We start from the raw sequence: 19,995 nt of genomic DNA, 5'->3' as shown, positions 1-19,995 counted from the left end.
GGGAGTTCGACGAGGAACGTGGTCGTTACTATGTTTCTTTTCCGGATGATCGTTAGTGGAGCCTAGTTGGGACGATCGGGGATCTAGCATTTGGGGTTATCTTATTTTCATTTGGATTTGACTGTAGTCGGTCTATGTGTGGATGTTGGATGATGTATGAATTAATTTATGTATTGTGTGAAGTGGCGATTGAAAGCCAACTCTCGTTATCCCATTCTTGTTCATTACACGGGATTGTGTGAAGATGACCCTTCTTGCGACAAAACCACAATGCGGTTATGCCTCTAAGTCGTGCCTCGACACGTGGGAGATATAGCCGCATCATGGGCGTGACAGGCCTACCAGAGGGCCCACAAGGTCGGGGGACGCGCCCAGGGGATAGGGCGCGCCCTCCACCCTTGTGGCTGGCTGGTGGGCCCCCTCTGGTTCTTTCTTCACCCAATATTTTTTATACTCCGTGAAGTTTCAGGACTTTTGGAGTTGTGCAGAATAGGTCTCTAATATTTGCTCCTTTTCCAGCACAGAATTCCAGCTGCCGGTATTCTCCCTCTTCATGTAAACCTTATAAAATAAGAGAGAATAGGCATAAGTATTGTGATATATTGTGTAATAACAGCCCATAATGCAATAAATATGAACATAAAGGCATGATGCAAAATGGACGTATCACAGACATTCATCTCTCCATTGTGTTAGACAGGATGAATTTGATGCTATCACACATACTAAACTATTGGATTTTTTAATGTGGAGAGAGATGCTAGACTTTTTGGATTCTTAGGTGTCTTGCTAAACCATGTTGTTTTGCACTTAGCATGTGCACTCGCCTATCTAAGCTTTGATGTCCAACAATACTATGCCCCTCACCAGACCAATCAATTTGGCAAATGTGTGTATGGATGTGTTCATGTTACACTATAAATCCATTTGATTTGTACACATTATCTTAGGTATTTAAATCATCACATCTTACAAAAGATATTTAAACCATCAGAGCATTACCAAGTATAAGTATCTTCCTTTGCTAAGATACATGGGCGCGACAACATGCGCCTTTATGGTCTAGTCTGCTTCTACAATCGATAGAACGGACACTTCTCATCCTTCTCCTCCTTTGCACTAGAGGGCTACTTGCGCTTCTTGTTTGCTTTTGGTTTCTTCAAATATGCCAACTTCATTTCAGCACTATCGATCATCGGTTTCTCTAAGGGAACCACATTATCATCACTTGATTCATCAGAGGATAAACTCCAACACAAGAAGCACTAGCCCATTTGACATGTACTTTGTCAAATATGATGTGTAAATCTTCAGGGTGCTTCGGACCATGTTGTTTGAACTTCAAATGATTGCATTTAATTTCTTCCTTGTCTTCTCCTAACACCTCTGAAAATAAATGCACAAGTTAGGTAGTGCAGTCATATAAAAACCATGCCAAATGAAAAAAAAATTCTACTCTACCTTCAACCCACCGTTCTTTAGAGCAACCAATTGTTCACTTTGCATCATTTCATCCAAGCCCAACTGCTTCATTTTTCAACTCCATGAAAACAACATACTCTATTTTGATTGCATCCCATTTGTTCTTGAATTTATCCTTGGGATACTTCTTTCCCCTTCTTGCTTCCCGTTTCTCCAAAATGTTATTCTTACCATTTAGCTAAATAACCTAAGGGCCTATTCCCACTTTCAACCTCTTCACTGAATACTTGTATGAGTATCTTTAGATGTGCATCATCTCACACCTCCTTTTAGTCATACTTCAATCAAGCAAAATAAACTCAATACACAACCCAATCTATAACAATTATACAATTTGTAAACATCTATCAATTTATTCCACACACACACACACACCCCTTATTGACCTCGGTGTCCCTCTTGAGATCCTTATCCTATAATGTCTTGTGACATGCCTCCTTTTCCTCGAAGAATGCAATGTTCTAGGCAAGGAGGTTTTGATTGGCTCAATGAACTTCACCACATAGAGCTCATCTTTGGCCATGGACTTGCATTGTGACTTGGCCCGGCGTTGCACCTTATCCTCTTCACAGGTGACGATCCAAACGACGGGGAGGAAATGCGCTTGGAAACCATCCTCGAGGAAATTGAGCACTGCATGGTCCTGGAAGTACCATCATGTTGTACACGCACGTCGCCAACTTCAGAGATTTGAAGGTGTCGAGCACCTCATTCTCCCCTGTATTTGGGTCGCACACCTCAGTCACGTAGAGGACAGACGACTTGAGCCTCATGTCGTGGTATGGTATGGGGCTTGGGGCTGAGCAACTGGGACATCTCCCATGGCGGTGGCGAAGGAGCTCTGTGGCCTTCGTGATGACAGAGGACCTCAGCGAAAAAGAACCTCGAGGGCGGTCGGATTTGACTAACGGGCATCCGAAATCAAGGGATCTAGCGGCAGCAAGGATAGATCTGGCGGCAGGGAGAACGGAGGTGGCTGGATTGGGGCTATGATGATGACTATTGTGGAGGCTTGGGGTGGTTGCGACTCGAGGGAGGCCGGATTCGCCGGCGTGAATGGGCAACACACTGGTGGCGTGGCTACATGTGGTCAGTGGGGTTGTGGTTAGAGCATCTGCAGCTGTTTGCCCCCAGGGGGCTTGAAATATCGCCGTCTCGGGGCGAATCGAAGCTAAAATCGGCGCGGGGGCAATTGGGTTCCCAGCCGCCGCCCCCAGGCGCCGATTTCGGCCCAATTTGGCACAAATTTGCCCACTTTAGGCGCAAAATTGGCCCGCTATCGGTGCAAATTGACTAATGTCGGCCCATATTCGCCGTGCTTCGGCGCAAATTCAACAGAAGCTATTTTTTATCACATAGTTCATCACAGAAAATTAATAGAAATCAAATAGTTCCACAAATAGTTCAGCAACAAATAGTTTAATACAAATTATATAGTTTAACAAATAAAAACTCATATTTCATCACATGTCGAGCTAGGTGTTGCCCTTGAGCCTCCATAGGTGCTCTACCAGATCCTGCTGCAGTTGTTGATGCACCAGTGGGTCTCGGATCTCCTGACGCATATTGAGGAAGGCAGTCCAGGTTGCCAGTAGGTGGTGATCAACTTGGGCAAGAGGACCCTGCCTGTAATATGGTTCAGTGTCAAACACTGGCTCTTCCTGCTCGCTCTCAATGATCATGTTGTGCAAAATGACACAGCAAGTCATGATCTCCCACATTTGATCTTTTGACTAGGTTTGAGCAGGGTACCAGACAACAACAAATCGAGATTGGAGCACACCAAATGCCCGCTCGACATCCTTCCTGCAAGCCTCCTGAACATTCGCAAAGTGGGAGTACTTGCCTCCTGGCACAGGGTTTGAGATAGTCTTCCAAATGCGGACCATCTCGGATAGATACCATCTGCTAGGTAGTATCCCTTGTTTTAGCGTCGCCCATTGACCTCAAAGTTCACTGGTGGAGAATGACATTCAACAAGCTTGGCAAAGACAAGGGAGCACTGCAATACGCTGATGTCATTGTGAGTTCCCTGCATACCAAAGAAGGAGTGCCAAATCCAGAGGTCGTGTGTGGCCACTGCCTCAAGTACCACACTGCAACCATCTTGGCGCCTTTGTACATCCCTTGCCAAGCAAATGGACAATTTTTCCATTTCCAATGCATGCAGTCGATGCTTCCAAGCATCCCAGGAAATCCTCTTGATACATTCTGTGCTAGGACCCGAGCAGTGTCTTCAGCATTGGGTGATCTCAAGTATTGCGGTCCAAACACTGCCACAACTGCTCTGCAGAACTTGTAGAAACACTCAATGGTCGTGGACTTGGCCATGCGCCCATAGTCTTCGAATGAATCACCAGGAGCTCCATATGCAAGCATCCTCATAGCTGTCGTGCACTTCTCTAGTGAGGTGAATCCAAGTGTGCTGGTGCAATCCTTCTTGCACTTGAAGTAGCTGTCGAACCCCCGGATGGAATTCACAATCCCGAGGAAGAGCTTTCGGCTCATCCGACAACGACGCCAAAATACTTTGTCGCCGTGAAGTGGAGCGTCGGTGAAGTAGTTGGAGTAGAGCAAGCAATAGCCTTCCATTCGATGCCTCTGCTTCGCCTTCAGCCGGCCCGTTGCTGAGCCACCTCGCCGCGGCTTTGCATTTCTCGCGAGCAAGCTGGTCAGGGCTGCGACGACCATGAGATGCTCTTCGTCCTGGGCGTCGACATCGGCTTCCTCCTCCAGTAGCGCCGCGAGCGCCTCCTCGTCGTCCGAGTCCATCGCCGAGCAGACAAATCGCCGAACACCTGGCGGGCGTGGTAGGGCCGCCGGCGCCGGTATCCCGCCCTGCGCGGCCGAAGCACCGGAAAGCTGGCCCAGGAACGGGGTGGAGGATGCCGCGGCGAAACCCTCTCTCTTTTCCGGCGGGGGAATGGCCTATCTAGCAGTGGTGGGGGTGGTCGGCGCTGGGATCGTCAAGGCGGCGGGAGGGCATGCGCGCGGGGGAGGGGGGGGATCTGGACGTGCAAAGATGCGTTTTCACTTGACAGTGGTGGCTCGGACGCTCTTTTCCCTTTCGCCGGAGCCCCCAAGTACCCCCAGTGCGCTGGGTTCGGCCTGGGATCGCCGGGCCCAAAAACGGGCCAAGCCGGCGGATTTCGGCGTCTTGGGGGCGCGACTGGTGGTTTTTTTCGGCGCCGGCGCGAAAAAGTCGCCCTGGGGGCCTTTTGGAGGCGCGGCTGGAGATGCTCTTAGAATCTAGAGCGGCGGCAGCAAGCGATGAGGCAATAGCAGGGTTGTATGTTCAATGTGGGTGGTTGGGTTTGCCCGACAACCAAAATGGCTTTGCGGCAATAGATAGAGGCGATCTATATTCGCATCACTTGTAGCAGCTTTTTTTGGCACAACGTACCTATAGGAAGAGTGCATGGCCGAATGCTAGAAGGCAGTGTGGAAGCCCTCAAACAGAGCAGATCAAAAGAAAACTAGACATGCTAAAACGAACCAAAAAATAAATAAAATAAAAACGACATGAAGAAGTTGGCAGACGAGAGCAAATGGTAACCTGAATCCACCGCCACATTCTGACCTCCGGCGCCTGAGTTCCATGACAACGTCCCCCAGGATGGTCACAACGTAGTGTGCCCCCGCGATCGAGTCCTACATGACTAGGGTTTTCACCCGGATCCCTCACATAGGGCCATAGGGGAGAGATCCATGACGACATCCTCATGAGGAAGGTGATACCCACCAAAAGCATGAAGCTTTCGCTCGAACACTCAACGGCACCACCATGAGGCACCTAAGCCAACACCATTACAAGGGCCAAGACACTCGACCCAAATTTGGGTGTTGTACTTTCGCCGAAAGAATAAGAGCTAAGGCCACCTGCCGCAACACTCCTTTGTTGCCCACATGGCCAAGAAGCAAAGCCAGCGCCGCCATCACCGAGCCTACCGAAATCTGCCCTAGTAGCCTGCCATCCGGGACCGCCGCCTTGGCATCCACTATTAAACCTCACACCGGCCCCACCCACCAGGACGGGACACAAGCACCTCCCCCGACCCAAGAGACCCCGCCATGACGGAAGAGCGGAGAGAGGCCAAAGCCAGCGCTCCGGTCATTCCCGCCTATGGCGCCCCCATGACGAGTCTGTCCCCATCCATCGTGGGCTGCCATCTAGCCGCCGAACAAAGTCAACACGCCCGCGGAGGTAAGCCTGCACCACCCTTCTGGTGATGCCCGAGCGCCTCGGCACAAGAGTGTACCACCACGGGCGCGCTCTCCACCGGTTGAATCTACCTTTGTAGAGTCGGCCGCCCGCAACCCGTGCAATCCACATCCCTTCCCGGCCACATAACAGTCCAGTCAAACCCGCCGCCGCCACCCCGGGCGTGCACAGCTGTCGCATCACCGTGCCTGCACACAACTATAGGACACCTGTTGAAGGCGTTTTTTTGCCCAAATTGTGACCCAAATGACAGTTTTTTCTTACATGATGACTATTTTTTGGGTGTTTGTTGCAGTCTTGTAGATGCTTTAAACGCAATTTACAAGTGCCACGCCAACCAGTTATGTGGCCTGATTTGCGAATCAACCTGCGGTTGGATGGTTAGGAGGACAGTGATATCCTTAGATCACCAGGGTTCAAATCCTACCGCTCGCATTTTTCTGAATTTATTCCAGACTTTTCGGCGATGCGTGCTCAGTGGAAGGAGACGTTCCCGTCGACTACGAGACGCCTATGGTGACTTCGTTAATCTCAAGAATGTGCCCAGGTTTGTTTCTCACTTTATCACTGCCCAAAAACGCCAAAAACAAAAAAAAAAGTTTCTCTGGCTGTTGCCGTCGTACAGCGAATTATCCCAGAGGAAGAAAGAAGGGCCGATATTTTGGGGTCCGAAGATCATTGAACGACTGGACGCTTACGTCTCCGCCCTTGGAATCGCCATGCACGGCAGCTCGACAGCAATCGACACCACAACCGCGACGGCCAACCAACAGCAATAAATCCGGCCCTTTCCTACCATGCATCAAGCGACGATTTCAACCCTTGCCAACAGAAGAAGGGCGCAGCGTCCAAATCAGCGCAGCAAACTTCTCTGAATCGTCGTCGCGGCCGCATCCTCCATTCGTTGGCGTCTCCGCTGCTCATGCTCATCCCTGTTTCAATCCTGATCCGTGGGCTGTCACATGTTACCCGAGTTAATGGGGTACGTCGCATCCATTAACTCCGTTTACCGAGTCTTTGGGCTGTCACATGTCCATGCTCGGCTGATCGATTTCATCACTGATGACATGCATCCGTCCAAGAGTACTTGTCGGTCTTTGGCGATATTTTTCAGCTAGCAAGAATTACTGTGGGATGCCATCCATCAGGAACTCAGGGTGCTGTTCGCTGAATAAAATTGTACTGTACGGCTGTGCCAGTACCTGATCATCGCCTGTTTGTAACGGGGGCACGTTTCCATTATCTCAAGCGGGACGGAGTACTCGCGCGCACTGATTTCCATTGGCCTTTTTGGTTGATGAATAATTGAATGCGGGTGGATGAAAATGCCGGCCTCCAAAGGATAACGCCTTGATGCTGCGTGTGGAAGAAAATGCCAGCACGTACGTACTTGCCTACTTGCATGATTGCTTCATCTCTCGCCGCTTGCGACATCAAACCAACTGGCCAGTGAGTGATGAAACACGTAAATTATATGCTAAGTAAGCAATGCTGCTTGCAGGTCACTGCTGGCAAATGAGTGAAAATCCTGAGGCCAACTTATAAAATGATGAAAAATGAAACACAAAGGACAGGAAATGACCCGTGCCACAGAAGATTGGCGCCTGGTCTCGCTGTTGTTTTCGGCGCTATTAAGTTCGAATGTGACATTACTTGCTGATTTGCTCTCTTCCCAAAAGGTCTTACTTTTCTCCAAAATGGCAAGACGTGATACTTTTCGGAAGCACTAAATAGTTCATTTTAGCATAGCATGTTTATTTTTTCATGACATTTTTCGTTTTACCATGTCTGATACACTGCCAAACGAAAGTGAGGCACCACCGAAAATAATTTGGGCAAAAAGACTCAGAAAAATACAATGGACGTTCAAAACTTTCTGTCCACCGAGTGTTCTGGCATGACTATTCACAAATGTTCAAATCATGATAAGTTTTGTGCAGTCATGATGTCTCAACTGATTTAAGCAAATGTATTGTTCTACCATTTCAATATTTCATATCAATTTAATACAAATGTACACACGCTAGTGCGCAATATGGTCCCAATATTTTTGCGGGACTTGTCTATTCTCTTTCTTTTGCGAGAAAACTTTTGATCTACTTTTTTTCAAATACGCACAAGTGTGTGTATCATTCATTAGAGAAGGGTGGGGAAGACTTCCAAAGTCCACAGAGTACAAAATATTTACACCGGGGGTGTCCGGCGCCGGCCACCGTAGATACTAGGGCTAACTACTCACTATCTATCCGCACTGCGTCCTCCACTGCAAAACCCTCGTCGCTCCCCTTGATTAGGACCGCCTTCTTCCATATCCTGCCCTCCTCGCTTAGCCGCTGCGTGATCCGAGCGATGGACGGAGATGCCCCATTGAACACGATGCCGTTCTGATGCTTCCATAACATCCACATGCCCAGAAGGCATTTTCCCCGTGTAGATTTCCGGTGCTCACTTCTGAGATCCTGCCTCATGCACCACGCGACCAAGGTCTCGTCGTCTAGCGGTTCAAACTTCGGTCTACATGTATCCATACTAATCCAGTGCCATACTTCCCTCGCAAAAATGCAAGTCACCATCAGATGGTCCATGGTCTCCTCGTGTTGGTCACACAGCAGGCACGCATCCTGGTGCGGTAGTCCCCGTCTAGCTAGTCTATCTGATGTCCAGCATCGGTCCTTAAGTGCGAGCCAAGCGAAGAAGCCGCACTGAAGGGGTGCACGGGACTACCATGTGAATGATGCCGTGGGACTGCCTATTAATCAAGCATCGTGGAAGTACATAGAACACAAAAATAATAAAAATCGCATCCATGTCCATAGATCACCTTGTTGGAGATATGAGCATTTACCGAATGATTTTATTAACAGAAATACTACATAAAGCACGACTAGTATAGCAGTGATAAAACAAGTCATGCAATTTGACAAAGAGAAGGTAAACTGCATCTGCATATACGAACTAGAACCGAACACATCTAGAACAGACACTAGAGCAAGAAGTTGTGACAGAACCTCTAACAGAAAGAGTATGAGAACGTACGGAACGGGAGCAGATGCACCGGTCTTGGGGTCGGTGTCCTCGCCAGCCATGTCGTCGAGGAGGTTGTCGACGTCGGGGAAGAAGTCGTCGTCGGGGAAGTAGTCGTCGGAGTCTGGGGCGTCCGTGACGAAGAAGTCAGTAGTCGCGCTGAGCGCTCCCCAAAAACCTTATCACCCTTCTCCCGTACAGGACTCAAAAGGTGCGGTTTCAGAGGCCTACTGTCCCGACCTGCGGTGCACGCCGCAAGCCGGGATGGGGAAGATCGTAGCAGCAGCTCAGTGCTCAGGAAATTTGTGGTGAGAGGAAGAGGATCTTCTGGTGCGTCTCTCTCGAGAGGAGCGACCTCTCTTATATAGGCACAGGAGAAGGAGGCGAACAGGCTGCAATGGAGGTGAAGCAATAGAGGGAGACGAAGCGGACAGACTTCAGCCGAAGAGGCGAGCAATTCGGATTCAGTGTCCACTACAGAAAAACGTTTCAGCTCCCGCGTGACCTTTCGTATACCCGTCGTGCGTGGCAAAAATTTAAACATCGGCTCAGCTCATTCACGCAACCCGCGGTGCGTCGCGGCACGGCGCGTCGTGACGAGGCGAGGCGGGCGGTGCAGGAGGAGCGCGCGTGGATGTCCCTCTTGTTCTCACCCTCATACATGTGGAGAAAGAGCCTCCCTTATAAAGAGGTCCAACTCCCTCTAAACTAGCAATGTGGGACTAAACTTTAGTTCCACCTCTTGCCTTGCACGAATGGGCTGCGTGGGCCTCTAGGATTTATTAGGAATTTCTGAAACTGCTATTTGGCTAGGCCCAAAATAGACAAAATTCCAGCAATCCCCCACCAGATCCCAGAGGCACACAAAATTTGCCTTTGGTTCCAAAACACTATTTTATATACCGGTATTGCAGTGGAGACTGTTAAGTTGAACTTCCACCTAGAACTCTATGCTACACTAGTAAGCAACTTGAACAGTGGACTGGGCCTTGAACTGCAAGTTTTCTGCGAATCTAGCTTCACATAAAGCCATGATCGATACGTGGCTACCGTGGGTCTTCCCCGCGGGTGGAGCTTATGTGTCATACTTCGAGACCTTTCATGAGTTTACTAGAGAGAACCCTACTCTCATAGATTGCGACGTTTGACAATCAGACTCATATAGGTGTGTTCTTCAAAAGGTGTTCTGCAGGACAACATCTCTGCTTAAATGAGCCACTTAGAACACATTAAGATATACATCAACCTACCATGCAGTTTTAGGAGAGTATTGCATCTTCATGGAGTGGTATTGTTAATAGTAAGGATACTCTCCTCTCAGTTGGCCAACAACTTGTCTTCCACATCTAATTCACGGGATCTCCGATCACAAAGAATAGGTTACCACTGTGAACAACTCATATTGTGGGTCTCATACCCATCTCCCTCGATGCATTATCTATCACATTACGTGATAGACCCTTAGTAAAAGGATCTGCCAGATTTTTAGACGTTTGGATATAATCCAATGCAATAACTCCAGAGTTTCTCATTTTCCTGACAGACTTTAACCTTCTCTGAACGTGTCTTGATGACTTCATGTTATCCTTTGAGCTGCTCACTTTCGTGATCACAGTTTGATTGTCGCAGTTCATAAGGATACCCGGTACAGGTTTCTCAACAACCGGCAAGTCATTCAAGAGCCGACGAAGCCAATCTGCTTCGACCGTAGCTGTATCTAGTGCTGTGAGTTCTGCTTCCATTGTTGACCTCGTTAAGATGGTCTGCTTGCAAGACTTCCAAGAAACAGCGCCACCTCCATGAGTGAATACATATCCGCTCATGGCCTTTATCTCATCAGCATCTGAGATCCAGTTTGAGTCACTATACCCTTCAAGCACCTTTGGGTGCCCAGTGTAGTGAATTCCATAATTCGTTGTTCCTTTCAAATAACACAAAACTCTCTCTAGAGCTTTCCAATGCACATCTCCTGGTTTTGAGACAAACCGACTCAGTTTGCTAACAGCAAAAGAGATGTCAGGTCTTGTAGCACTGGCTAAGTACATAAGCGAGCCAATAATCTGAGAATATTTCAATTGATCTCTAGCAATTCTTCGATTCTTTCGAAGTAACACACTCGCATCATATGGTGTTGGAGAGGGCTTGCAGTCACTATAGCCAAAGCGACTCAAGATCTTTTCCACATAGTGAGATTGAAGCAATGTAATCCCACCATCATCGTCTCTCAACAACTTGATGTTCAGAATGACATCAGCCACTCCTAAATCCTTCATTTGAAAATAGCGAGATAGGAAATCCTTGACCTCCTTAATAACATTCAGATTTGTTCCGAAAATTAGTATGTCATCAACATACAAGCAAATGATAACTCCCTCGCCCCCACCATGGTGATAGTACACACATTTGTCAGCTTCATTTACAACAAAGCCTGCAGCTGTTAAAGTTCTTTCAAACTTCTCATGCCACTGTTTAGGTGCTTGCTTGAGTCCATACACAGACTTCAGCAACTTGCACACTTTTCCTTCCTGACCATCTAGTACAAACCCATCTGGTTGTTCCATATAAATTTCCTCGTCCAACTCTCCATTTAGGAAAGCAGTCTTAACATCCATTTGATGAACGAGAAGACCATGTGAGGCAGCTAGTGAAAGTAGAACTCGAATAGTGGTCAGTCGAGCCACAGGTGAGTAAGTATCAAAGAAGTCTTCACCTTCCTTTTGGGTATAACCCTTAGCCACGAGCCGAGCCTTGTACTTTTCAATAGTACCATCAGGCCTAAGCTTCTTCTTGAATACCCATTTGCATCCTATAGGTTTGCACCCATAAGGACGATCAGTTATCTCCCAAGTTTCATTCGCCAAGATGGAATCCATCTCGCTACGAACCGCTTCCTTCCAGTAGTCAGCATCTTCAGATGCATAGGCCTCTGAAATAGAACTGGGAGTGTCATCTATGAGATACACAAGAAAATCATCACCAAAGGACTTTGCAGTCCTCTGTCTCTTGCTCCTAGTAGGAACTTCATTGTTCTCCTCCACAGGACTTTCAAAGTGTTCCCTCGAAATGGCAGGTTCGATAATTGTAACTGGTTCCTGATTCGATGAACTAGGCATTTCCTGATTAGATGAGGTAGTCATATCCTTCATGGGAAAGATATCTTCAAAGAAAGTCGCATCATTCGACTCCATGATCGTACCGACATGCATGTCAGGTACCTCAGATTTTACAACCAAGAATCTATAACCAATGCTATGAAAAGCATATCCCAGGAAAACACAATCCACGGTCTTTGGTCCAAGCTTGTGCTTCTTTGGAATTGGCAGATTGACTTTCGCCAAACAACCGCAGGTTCGTAGATAAGAGAGTTTTAATCTTTTCTTCTCCCATTCCTCGAATGGAGTTATCTCTTTATTCTTTGTGGGAACTCGGTTTAGGACATGACATGCAGTCAATATCGCCTCCCCCCACCATGCCTTGGAGAGACCCGATGTGTCTAACATGGCGTTAACCAAATCTGTTAGAGTACGGTTCTTTCTTTCGGCCACCCCATTAGACTGAGGTGAATAGGGAGGCGTCCTCTCATGGATTATACCATGTTCCGCACAAAAAGCATCAAATTCATTGGAAAAATACTCTCCACCACGGTCGGACCTAAGCCTCTTGCTTTTTCGATCAAGTTGGTTTTCCACTTCAGCTTTATAGATCTTGAAAAAGTTCAAAGCCCCATCCTTAGATTTCAGAAGATACACACGGCAGTATCTAGTGGAGTCGTCAATTAACGTCATGAAATATTTCTTTCCACCTTTTGTCAAAACACCATTCATTTCACATAGATCTGAATGTATGAGTTCTAGTGGTGCAAGATTTCTCGTTTCCACAGTCACATGAGACTTACGAGGTTGCTTAGCTTGCACACACACTTGACACTTGGATCCCTTGACAGTGGTGAAACTAGGGATTAAGTTCAACTTCGCTAGTCGCGACATGCAACCAAAGTTAACATGACAAAGACGTGAATGCCACACATTTGATTCACTATTGTTGCAAATATGATTAACAACTTTATTGCAAACGTCTGATAAGGATAAACGAAACAGGCCTCCTGACTCATAGCCTTTACCAACAAAGGTTCCATACTTGGATATTACAAATTTATTCGACTCAAAGACAAGCTTGTAGCCATCTCTACACAGAAGAGATCCGCTAACAAGATTTTTATTGACGGAGGGGACATAATGCATGTTCTTCAGCCGCACGATCTTCCCCGAAATAAACTTCAGATCGACCGTGCCAACACCACGAACAGAAGCACTTGAACCGTTGCCCATTAGCACGGTTGAAGTCCCTGCGGTCTGATAAGACAAGAACATGGAAATATCACCGCATACATGCACATTAGCACCCGTGTCAATCAACCAATCAGGAGAATGACATACTGAAAGAATAGTGGGAAATATACCACCCAACATCCTTCATGTCAGTGTCTCCAATGACAACATTAGCGGTCTTGCCGCCTTTCCCAGGATGACGCTTGTCATAGCGATTAGGGCAACTAGGAGCCCAATGATCAGGATCCCCACACACATGACAGACACCTTTCTTCTTGTCATTCTTCTTCTTGAAGTTCTTGTGCTGGACAGCCTTGTTCTTCCCATCAATCTTTGCTTTACCATCAAACTTTCCTTTGTTCTTGAACTTGTGGGGCTGGAAGTTCTGCTTCTGTACCACATTGGCACTAGATCCTCCCTCAATACCTCGAGCACGTGTGTCCTTTGCTCTCGCCTTTTCTTCCACATCAAGAGTGTCAATGAGATCCGGGACAGAAAACTCCTGTCTCTTATGTTTCAGTAAGGTAGCAAAGTTTCTCCACGAAGGAGGAAGCTTAGTGATGATACCTCTGGCAACAAACTTGTCCGGTAGCATACAACTGAAGTGCTCAAGTTCTCTAGCAAATGACTGTATCTCATGAGCTTGCTCAACCATGGAGCGCTCTTCAGTCATCCTCTAATCATAGAATTGCTCCATGATGTACAGCTCAGTGCCAGCATCCGAGACCCCAAACTTGGCCTCGAGTGCATCCCACATATCTTTTCCATTATCAATTGACGCATAAGCATCAACTATGTTCTCACCAAGAACACTCAAGAGAGCAGCCTTAAACAAAGTATCCATTTTCTGAAAACCTTGTGTGTGTTGAGCATCAAGCTCTCCTTCAGGTTTGCCAAGAGTGGCGTCATAGCAACTCATGGTTTGAAACCATAAGACTGCTCTCACGCGCCACCTCTTATAGTGGATACCCTCAAACATAGGAGGTCTCATGGAAGCAGCAAAACCACTCGGGGTAAATTGCCTATAATAAGGTTTTTGGATTGTTGGAGATATGAGCAATTTACCGAATGATTTTATTAACAGAAATACTACATAAAGCACGACTAGTATAGCAGTGATAAAACAAGTCATACGATTTGACAAAGAGAAGGTAAACTGCATCTGCATATATGAACTAGAACTGAACACATCTAGAACAGACACTAGAGCAAGAAGTTGTGACAGAACCTCTAACAGGAAGAGTATGAGAACGTACGGAACGGGAGCAGATGCACCGGTCTTGGGGTCGGTGTCCTCGCCAGCCATGTCGTCGAGGAGGTTGTTGACGTCGGGGAAGAAGTCGTCATCGAGGAAGTAGTCGTCGGAGTCCGGGGCGTCCGTGACGAATAAATCAGTAGTCACGCTGAGCGCTCCCCAAAAACCTTATCACCCTTCTCACGTACATGACTCAAAAGATGCGGTTTCGAAGGCCTACTGTCCCGACCTGCGGTGCACGCCGCAAGCCGGGATGGGGAAGATCGTAGCAGCAGCTCAGTGCTCAGGAACTTTGTGGCGAGAGGAAGAGGATCTTCTGGTGCGTCTCTCTGGAGAGGAGCGACCTCTCTTATATAGGCACAGGAGAAGGAGGCGAACAGGCTGCGACGGAGGTGAAGCAATAGAGGGAGATGAAGCGAACAGACTTCAGCCGAAGCTGCGAGCCGTTCGGATTCAGTGTCCACTACAGAAAAACGTTTCAGCTCCCGCGTGACCTTTCGTATACCCGTCGTGCGTGGCAAAAATTTAGACATCGGCTCGGCTCATTCCCGCAACCCGCGGTGTGGCGCGTCGCGTCGTGGCGAGGCGAGGCGTGGCGCGGCGAGGCGCGCGTGGATGTCCCTCTTGTTCTCACCCTCATACATGTGGAGAAAGAGCCTCCCTTATAAAAAGGTCCAACTCCCTCTAAACTAGCAATGTGGGACTAAACTTTAGTTCCACCTCTTGCCTTGCATGAATGGGCTGCGTGGGCCTCTAGGATTTATTAGGAGTTTCTGAAACTGCTATTGGGCTAGGCCCAAAATTCCAGCACACCTAACAACGACTACAAGCACTGGAGCGAGCCTATGGCGCACCGCCATCATCGCCACTCCCTCACCGGAGCCGGGCAAACCTTGTTGTAGTAGACAATCAGGAAATCGTCGTGCTAAGGCACCTAAGGACCAACGCATCTGAACAACAACGTCATCGACTAAGAGAAACGTTGATCGGAATGATCCATCTTGTAGATACACGAATGCGGACTGGATCCAAGCAGATCCACCGAAGACAAACAACGATCGAAACTTAGGAGATCCTCTAGAGACACATCTCTACACGCCCTCCGATGATGATAGACGCACCACCAGGACGTGGGCTAAACGGGGAGTACCTTATTCCATATTAAGGAGTCACTGCCGCCTCGTCTTCCTGAACAGCGCATAAACCCTAAAAACAGAGTAGGAGCCCTCCGTCGGCAAGGGTCGGGATCGACCGCGCGTCCATGGCCCTTAGGCCGCATGAAACGAGGCAGATCGTCGACGACGTCAACAAGAGGCGGGGAAACATTTGCGTGTGAGGCCGTGGGAGAGGAGGAAGGAGGAGAATGCCTCATGTGGGAGTCGTCTTATGGACTCATTTATTCTTTAGTCCATACGATAAGAGGATTAGTGGACTCACATGGGTACACATTTTTAGAGTCTTCTTTGTAACTGGAAGTTTTTGGATTTGTTGTTTATCAGTTGCCTAAAAATGCAACTAGGATTAGTCGATTTCTTCCGGTGAGGCCTCCCTAGAGCGAGCTTGAATGGGAGACGGCAACGACGGAAAAGTTATAGCCGTTTGATGGCGGGTGCGATTTGAGGGAGGGGGTGGGGGAGGGGGGAGGGCTTTGCTAGACTCACGTAAGGTTACTTAAAACTTTTACGTAAAAGGAAACGTGGAGTGTTGGGGTTGGAGGGATGCGGGGAGGAAGGGGTCCACCCCATGAAAATCAGGGGCAGAGGTTTAGTTAGGAAGTCTACGTAAGCTTTCGTCAGGCTCTTCGTAGATGTAGTATTATTGGTGGGATGGGGAGGGGAGTAAGATCATGGTCGGCATAGGGGTATAACCGGGGCGGTGGCTCGGGCAAGGAGGGGTGGTAGCCACCGGCTTGTGGGATTGACATCCAACGGTTCGGATAGAATGGACTGAAACGTACTCCCTCCGTCCCATAATATAAGAACATTTTTTGGTATTATACTAGTGTAAAAAACGTTCTTATATTATGGGACGGAGGGAGTATGTTGCTTTCAGACTTTCAGTCAGCATGATCCTTAAGCATTCCAAAAAAACAATCAACTCATAGATTTTTGTTGCAAAAATGAAACGAGGGCTAAATTATTTCAGCTCGCCTTGTTAAACCCAGGCTCGGCTACTCATTTATCGGAACAAGGAGAGTGCAGACAAACCAATCATACGCAGATCGTAGCAAAATCCACCAATTTGCATGCCACCATGCTCATCCCCTTGCTCCTCCTGCTCTTCTCCAGCCTACAGCTCCCTACGACTGCCATCGACACCCTCGCTCTAGGCCAAGCACTCCCATGGAACGAGACACTGGTGTCCAAGGGCGGCGAGTTCGAGCTCGGCTTCTTCTCCCTCGGCAACTCCGGCAAGCACTACGTCGGCATCTGGTACAAGAAGATCTCCAAGCAAACGGTCGTCTGGGTGGCGAACCGAGAGCACCCGGTTGTCAAGCCGTCGACCTCCCGCTTCATGCTCAGCATCCACGGCGAGCTGCTTCTCCTCACGACGCCGTCGGACACCTTGCTGTGGTCGTCCAACGCGTCCTCCCGGTCGCCCCCGAGCACCACCGTCGCCACGCTCCAGGACGACGGCAACCTCGTGGTGAGGCGGAGCAACGCGACGTCGTCGTCTGCCTACCTGGTGTGGCAGAGCTTCGACCACCCCACCGACACCTGGCTCCCCGGGGCCAGGCTCGGCTACAACAGGGGCGCCGGCGTCCACAGCTTCCTCACTTCGTGGTCGGACGCCGAGAACCCGGCGCCCGGCGCGTTCACGATGGAGATCGACGCGCGCGGGCAGCCCAAGTTCGACCTGTTTTCCGACGCCGGCGGCGGCGAGCACCGCCAGTACTGGACGACCGGCCTGTGGGACGGCGAGATCTTCGTGAACGTGCCGGAGATGCGGTCGGGCTACTTCGCCGGGTTCCCCTACGCGCGCAACGGCACTGTTAACTTCTTCAGCTACCACGACCGGATCCCGATGATGGGCGCCGGCAACTTCATGCTTGACGTCAACGGGCAGATGCGGCGGCGCCAGTGGAGCGACATGGCCGGGAAGTGGATCCTCTTCTGCTCGGAGCCGCACGACGCCTGCGACGTCCACGGTTCGTGCGGCCCCTTCGGGTTGTGCAGCAACACCACCAGCCCCGCATGCCAGTGCCCCGCCGGCTTCGCGCCGCGGTCGGAGCAAGAGTGGAAGCTGAGGAACACCGCCTCCGGGTGCGAGAGGCGGACCTTACTGGACTGTACCAAAGACAGGTTCATGCAGCTGCCGAACCCCGTGCAGCTCCCGAATGGCTCGTCGGAGGCCGCCGGAGTTAGGGGTGACAGGGACTGCGAGCGCACTTGCTTGAAAGATTGCTCCTGCACCGCGTACGTGTACGATGGAACAAAGTGCTCCATGTGGAAGGGCGAGCTCGTTAACTTGAGGGCCCTCTCGACTGACCAAGGTGGCGATCCTGGCCTCGCCGGAGTTCTTCTTCACCTCCGCCTCGCGCGCTCGGAGGTGGCAGCGTCGTCATCGTCACCGGGGCATTCCTGGAAGAAATCGATGGTGATCCTCGGGAGCGTAGTTGCGGCCGTGGTGGTGCTCCTGGCAAGCCTCGTGATTGGGGTGGCGGCGGCGGTGATGCTGCGGAGGCGGCGGGGGAAGGGGAAGGTGACGGCGGTGCAGGGGCAGGGCTCGCTGCTGCTGTTCGACTACCTGGCCATGAGGACCGCCACGAGGAACTTCTCAGAGAAGCTCGGTGGCGGGAGCTTCGGCACGGTGTACAAGGGCGTACTCCCGGACGCGACGCCGGTGGCCGTGAAGAAGCTGGACGGGCTCCGGCAGGGCGAGAAGCAGTTCCGAGCCGAGGTGGTCACCCTGGGCGTGATCCAGCACGTCAACCTCGTCCGCCTCCGGGGCTTCTGCTCCGAGGGGAACAAGAGGGCGCTCGTGTACGACTACATGGCCAACGGCTCGCTGGACTCGTACCTGTTCAAGAGCGGGAGCGGCGGCTCGGCGGCGAAGGTGTTGAGCTGGGGCCAGAGGTACGGCGTCGCGCTGGGCATGGCCAGGGGCCTGGCGTACCTCCACGAGAAGTGCCGCGAGTGCATCATACACTGCGACATCAAGCCGGAGAACATCCTCCTCGACGACGAGCTGGGCGCCAAGCTCGCGGACTTCGGCATGGCCAAGCTCGTGGGCCACGACTTCAGCCGCGTGCTGACCACGATGCGCGGCACGCTCGGGTACCTCGCGCCGGAGTGGCTCGCCGGCTCGCCGGTCACCGCCAAGGCGGACGTGTACAGCTTCGGCCTCGTGCTGTTTGAGCTCGTCTCCGGCCGGCGCAACAACTCCCCGTCGGAGAAGGGAGGCTACGGGATGTACTTCCCGGTGCACGCCGCGGTGAGCCTGCATGAGGGCGACGTGGTCGGGCTGCTCGATGAGAGGCTGGCCAAGGAGGCCGATGTGAAGGAGATGGAGAGGCTCTGCAGGATCGCCTGCTGGTGCATCCAGGACGAGGAGGCTGACCGGCCGACCATGGGGCTCGTCGTGCAGCAGCTTGAAGGAGTCGCCGACGTCGGCTTACCGCCGGTCCCGTCCCGGCTTCACATGCTGGCAAAGGTGAACGCAGGCGCCGGTGGAGGTGAACAGGATGAATTCTATTCAGAGAGCAGTAACAAAGTAGCGACAGAAAAGGCGTGAGAGAGAAAATTAGCCACATCATATAACTCGAGTGAATATGAAATGCTTGTATGGTTTGACGGTAGTTAATTTTCCTTTTGTGCGTCGGATCATGGAAGTTCGAAGGAGCAGTGCCCTGGTAGTAGTATTAAGCTAGTACAGTACTATGTTAGAATTTTTAGGGAATGGATCTGGAAAATTTTAGAACTGCATTACATTTTCTTGGTCCTGTTTTAATAGGCAAAAATCCTATGCTTGCGAGCCATACTTAGAGCATCTACAACTGAACCCCTCGAATCCCCCCTATACGGCCCGACCTTGCCGCCCCTGACACAGTCGGCGCCCTGGACGCCACCGTGGTACGTCCTACTCCTCCAGTCATACACATTGCCCTCTAAGTGTTCAACAAAATGTCCAAGCTGTTTTTTAATTCTTTTGTAGGTAAAACGATGAATTAGCTGGATGAGGAGTTTGAGAACAATGAGTCATCCAACAAGAGTTGTCGATTCGTCGGATGAAGAGTGCATGATGATGATGAAATGGAGAAGGAAGTGGAGCATATTCTAAACTTCAAGGGTTCACTCAAAGGGAGGAGAATTATACACCGGGATAGGATCGTTGGCGCACGGCTATTTTACAAGGACTACTTTCAACCCAAACAAAAGTTTCATGAGGGGGGTTTTCAGCGTCGCTTCGGGATGAACAAACCCTTGTTCTTGCGCGTGATAGAGGGCGTGGAGGCACATGGTCCCTACTTCACTCTCAGAAAGGATTGTTATGGACAACTAGCATTCTCTCCTTTACAGAAATGCACGGCTGCTCTGAGGATGCTTGCATTAGGTACTGCCACAAATGTCGTTGGTGAGATCGTTCAGATGGGGGAGAGCACATGTCTTGATGCACTCTCAATTTTGCCCGAGACTTGGTAAAGGTGTTTGGAGCAGAGTACATGAGAAGAACCAATTGTCAAA

The 19,995-nt window shown here is 49.9% G+C and overlaps 1 protein-coding gene across 1 annotated transcript; it reads left to right on the top strand.

The window, feature by feature from the left end:
- The first annotated feature begins 16,413 nt into the window (after positions 1-16,413).
- Positions 16,414-19,236, top strand: LOC109778403 (G-type lectin S-receptor-like serine/threonine-protein kinase At2g19130). The gene has a single exon (XM_020336955.4). It carries the CDS (start codon positions 16,565-16,567, stop codon positions 19,043-19,045), a length of 2,481 nt encoding a protein of 826 aa, XP_020192544.1. The 5' UTR covers positions 16,414-16,564; the 3' UTR covers positions 19,046-19,236.
- The last annotated feature ends 759 nt before the right edge of the window (positions 19,237-19,995 follow it).

Source organism: Aegilops tauschii, chromosome 4 (assembly GCF_002575655.3).
Source record: "Aegilops tauschii subsp. strangulata cultivar AL8/78 chromosome 4, Aet v6.0, whole genome shotgun sequence".
NCBI classification, from domain to species: Eukaryota; Viridiplantae; Streptophyta; class Magnoliopsida; order Poales; family Poaceae; genus Aegilops; species Aegilops tauschii.
The sequence above is the reverse complement of the archived record's forward strand: the minus strand, read 5'-3'. Positions and strand labels throughout refer to the sequence as shown.

Bases quoted from the DNA above. Each gene is read 5' to 3' on its own strand.
- LOC109778403 (XM_020336955.4), top strand. From the start codon at position 16,565: ATGCTCATCCCCTTGCTCCTCCTGCTCTTCTCCAGCCTACAGCTCCCT.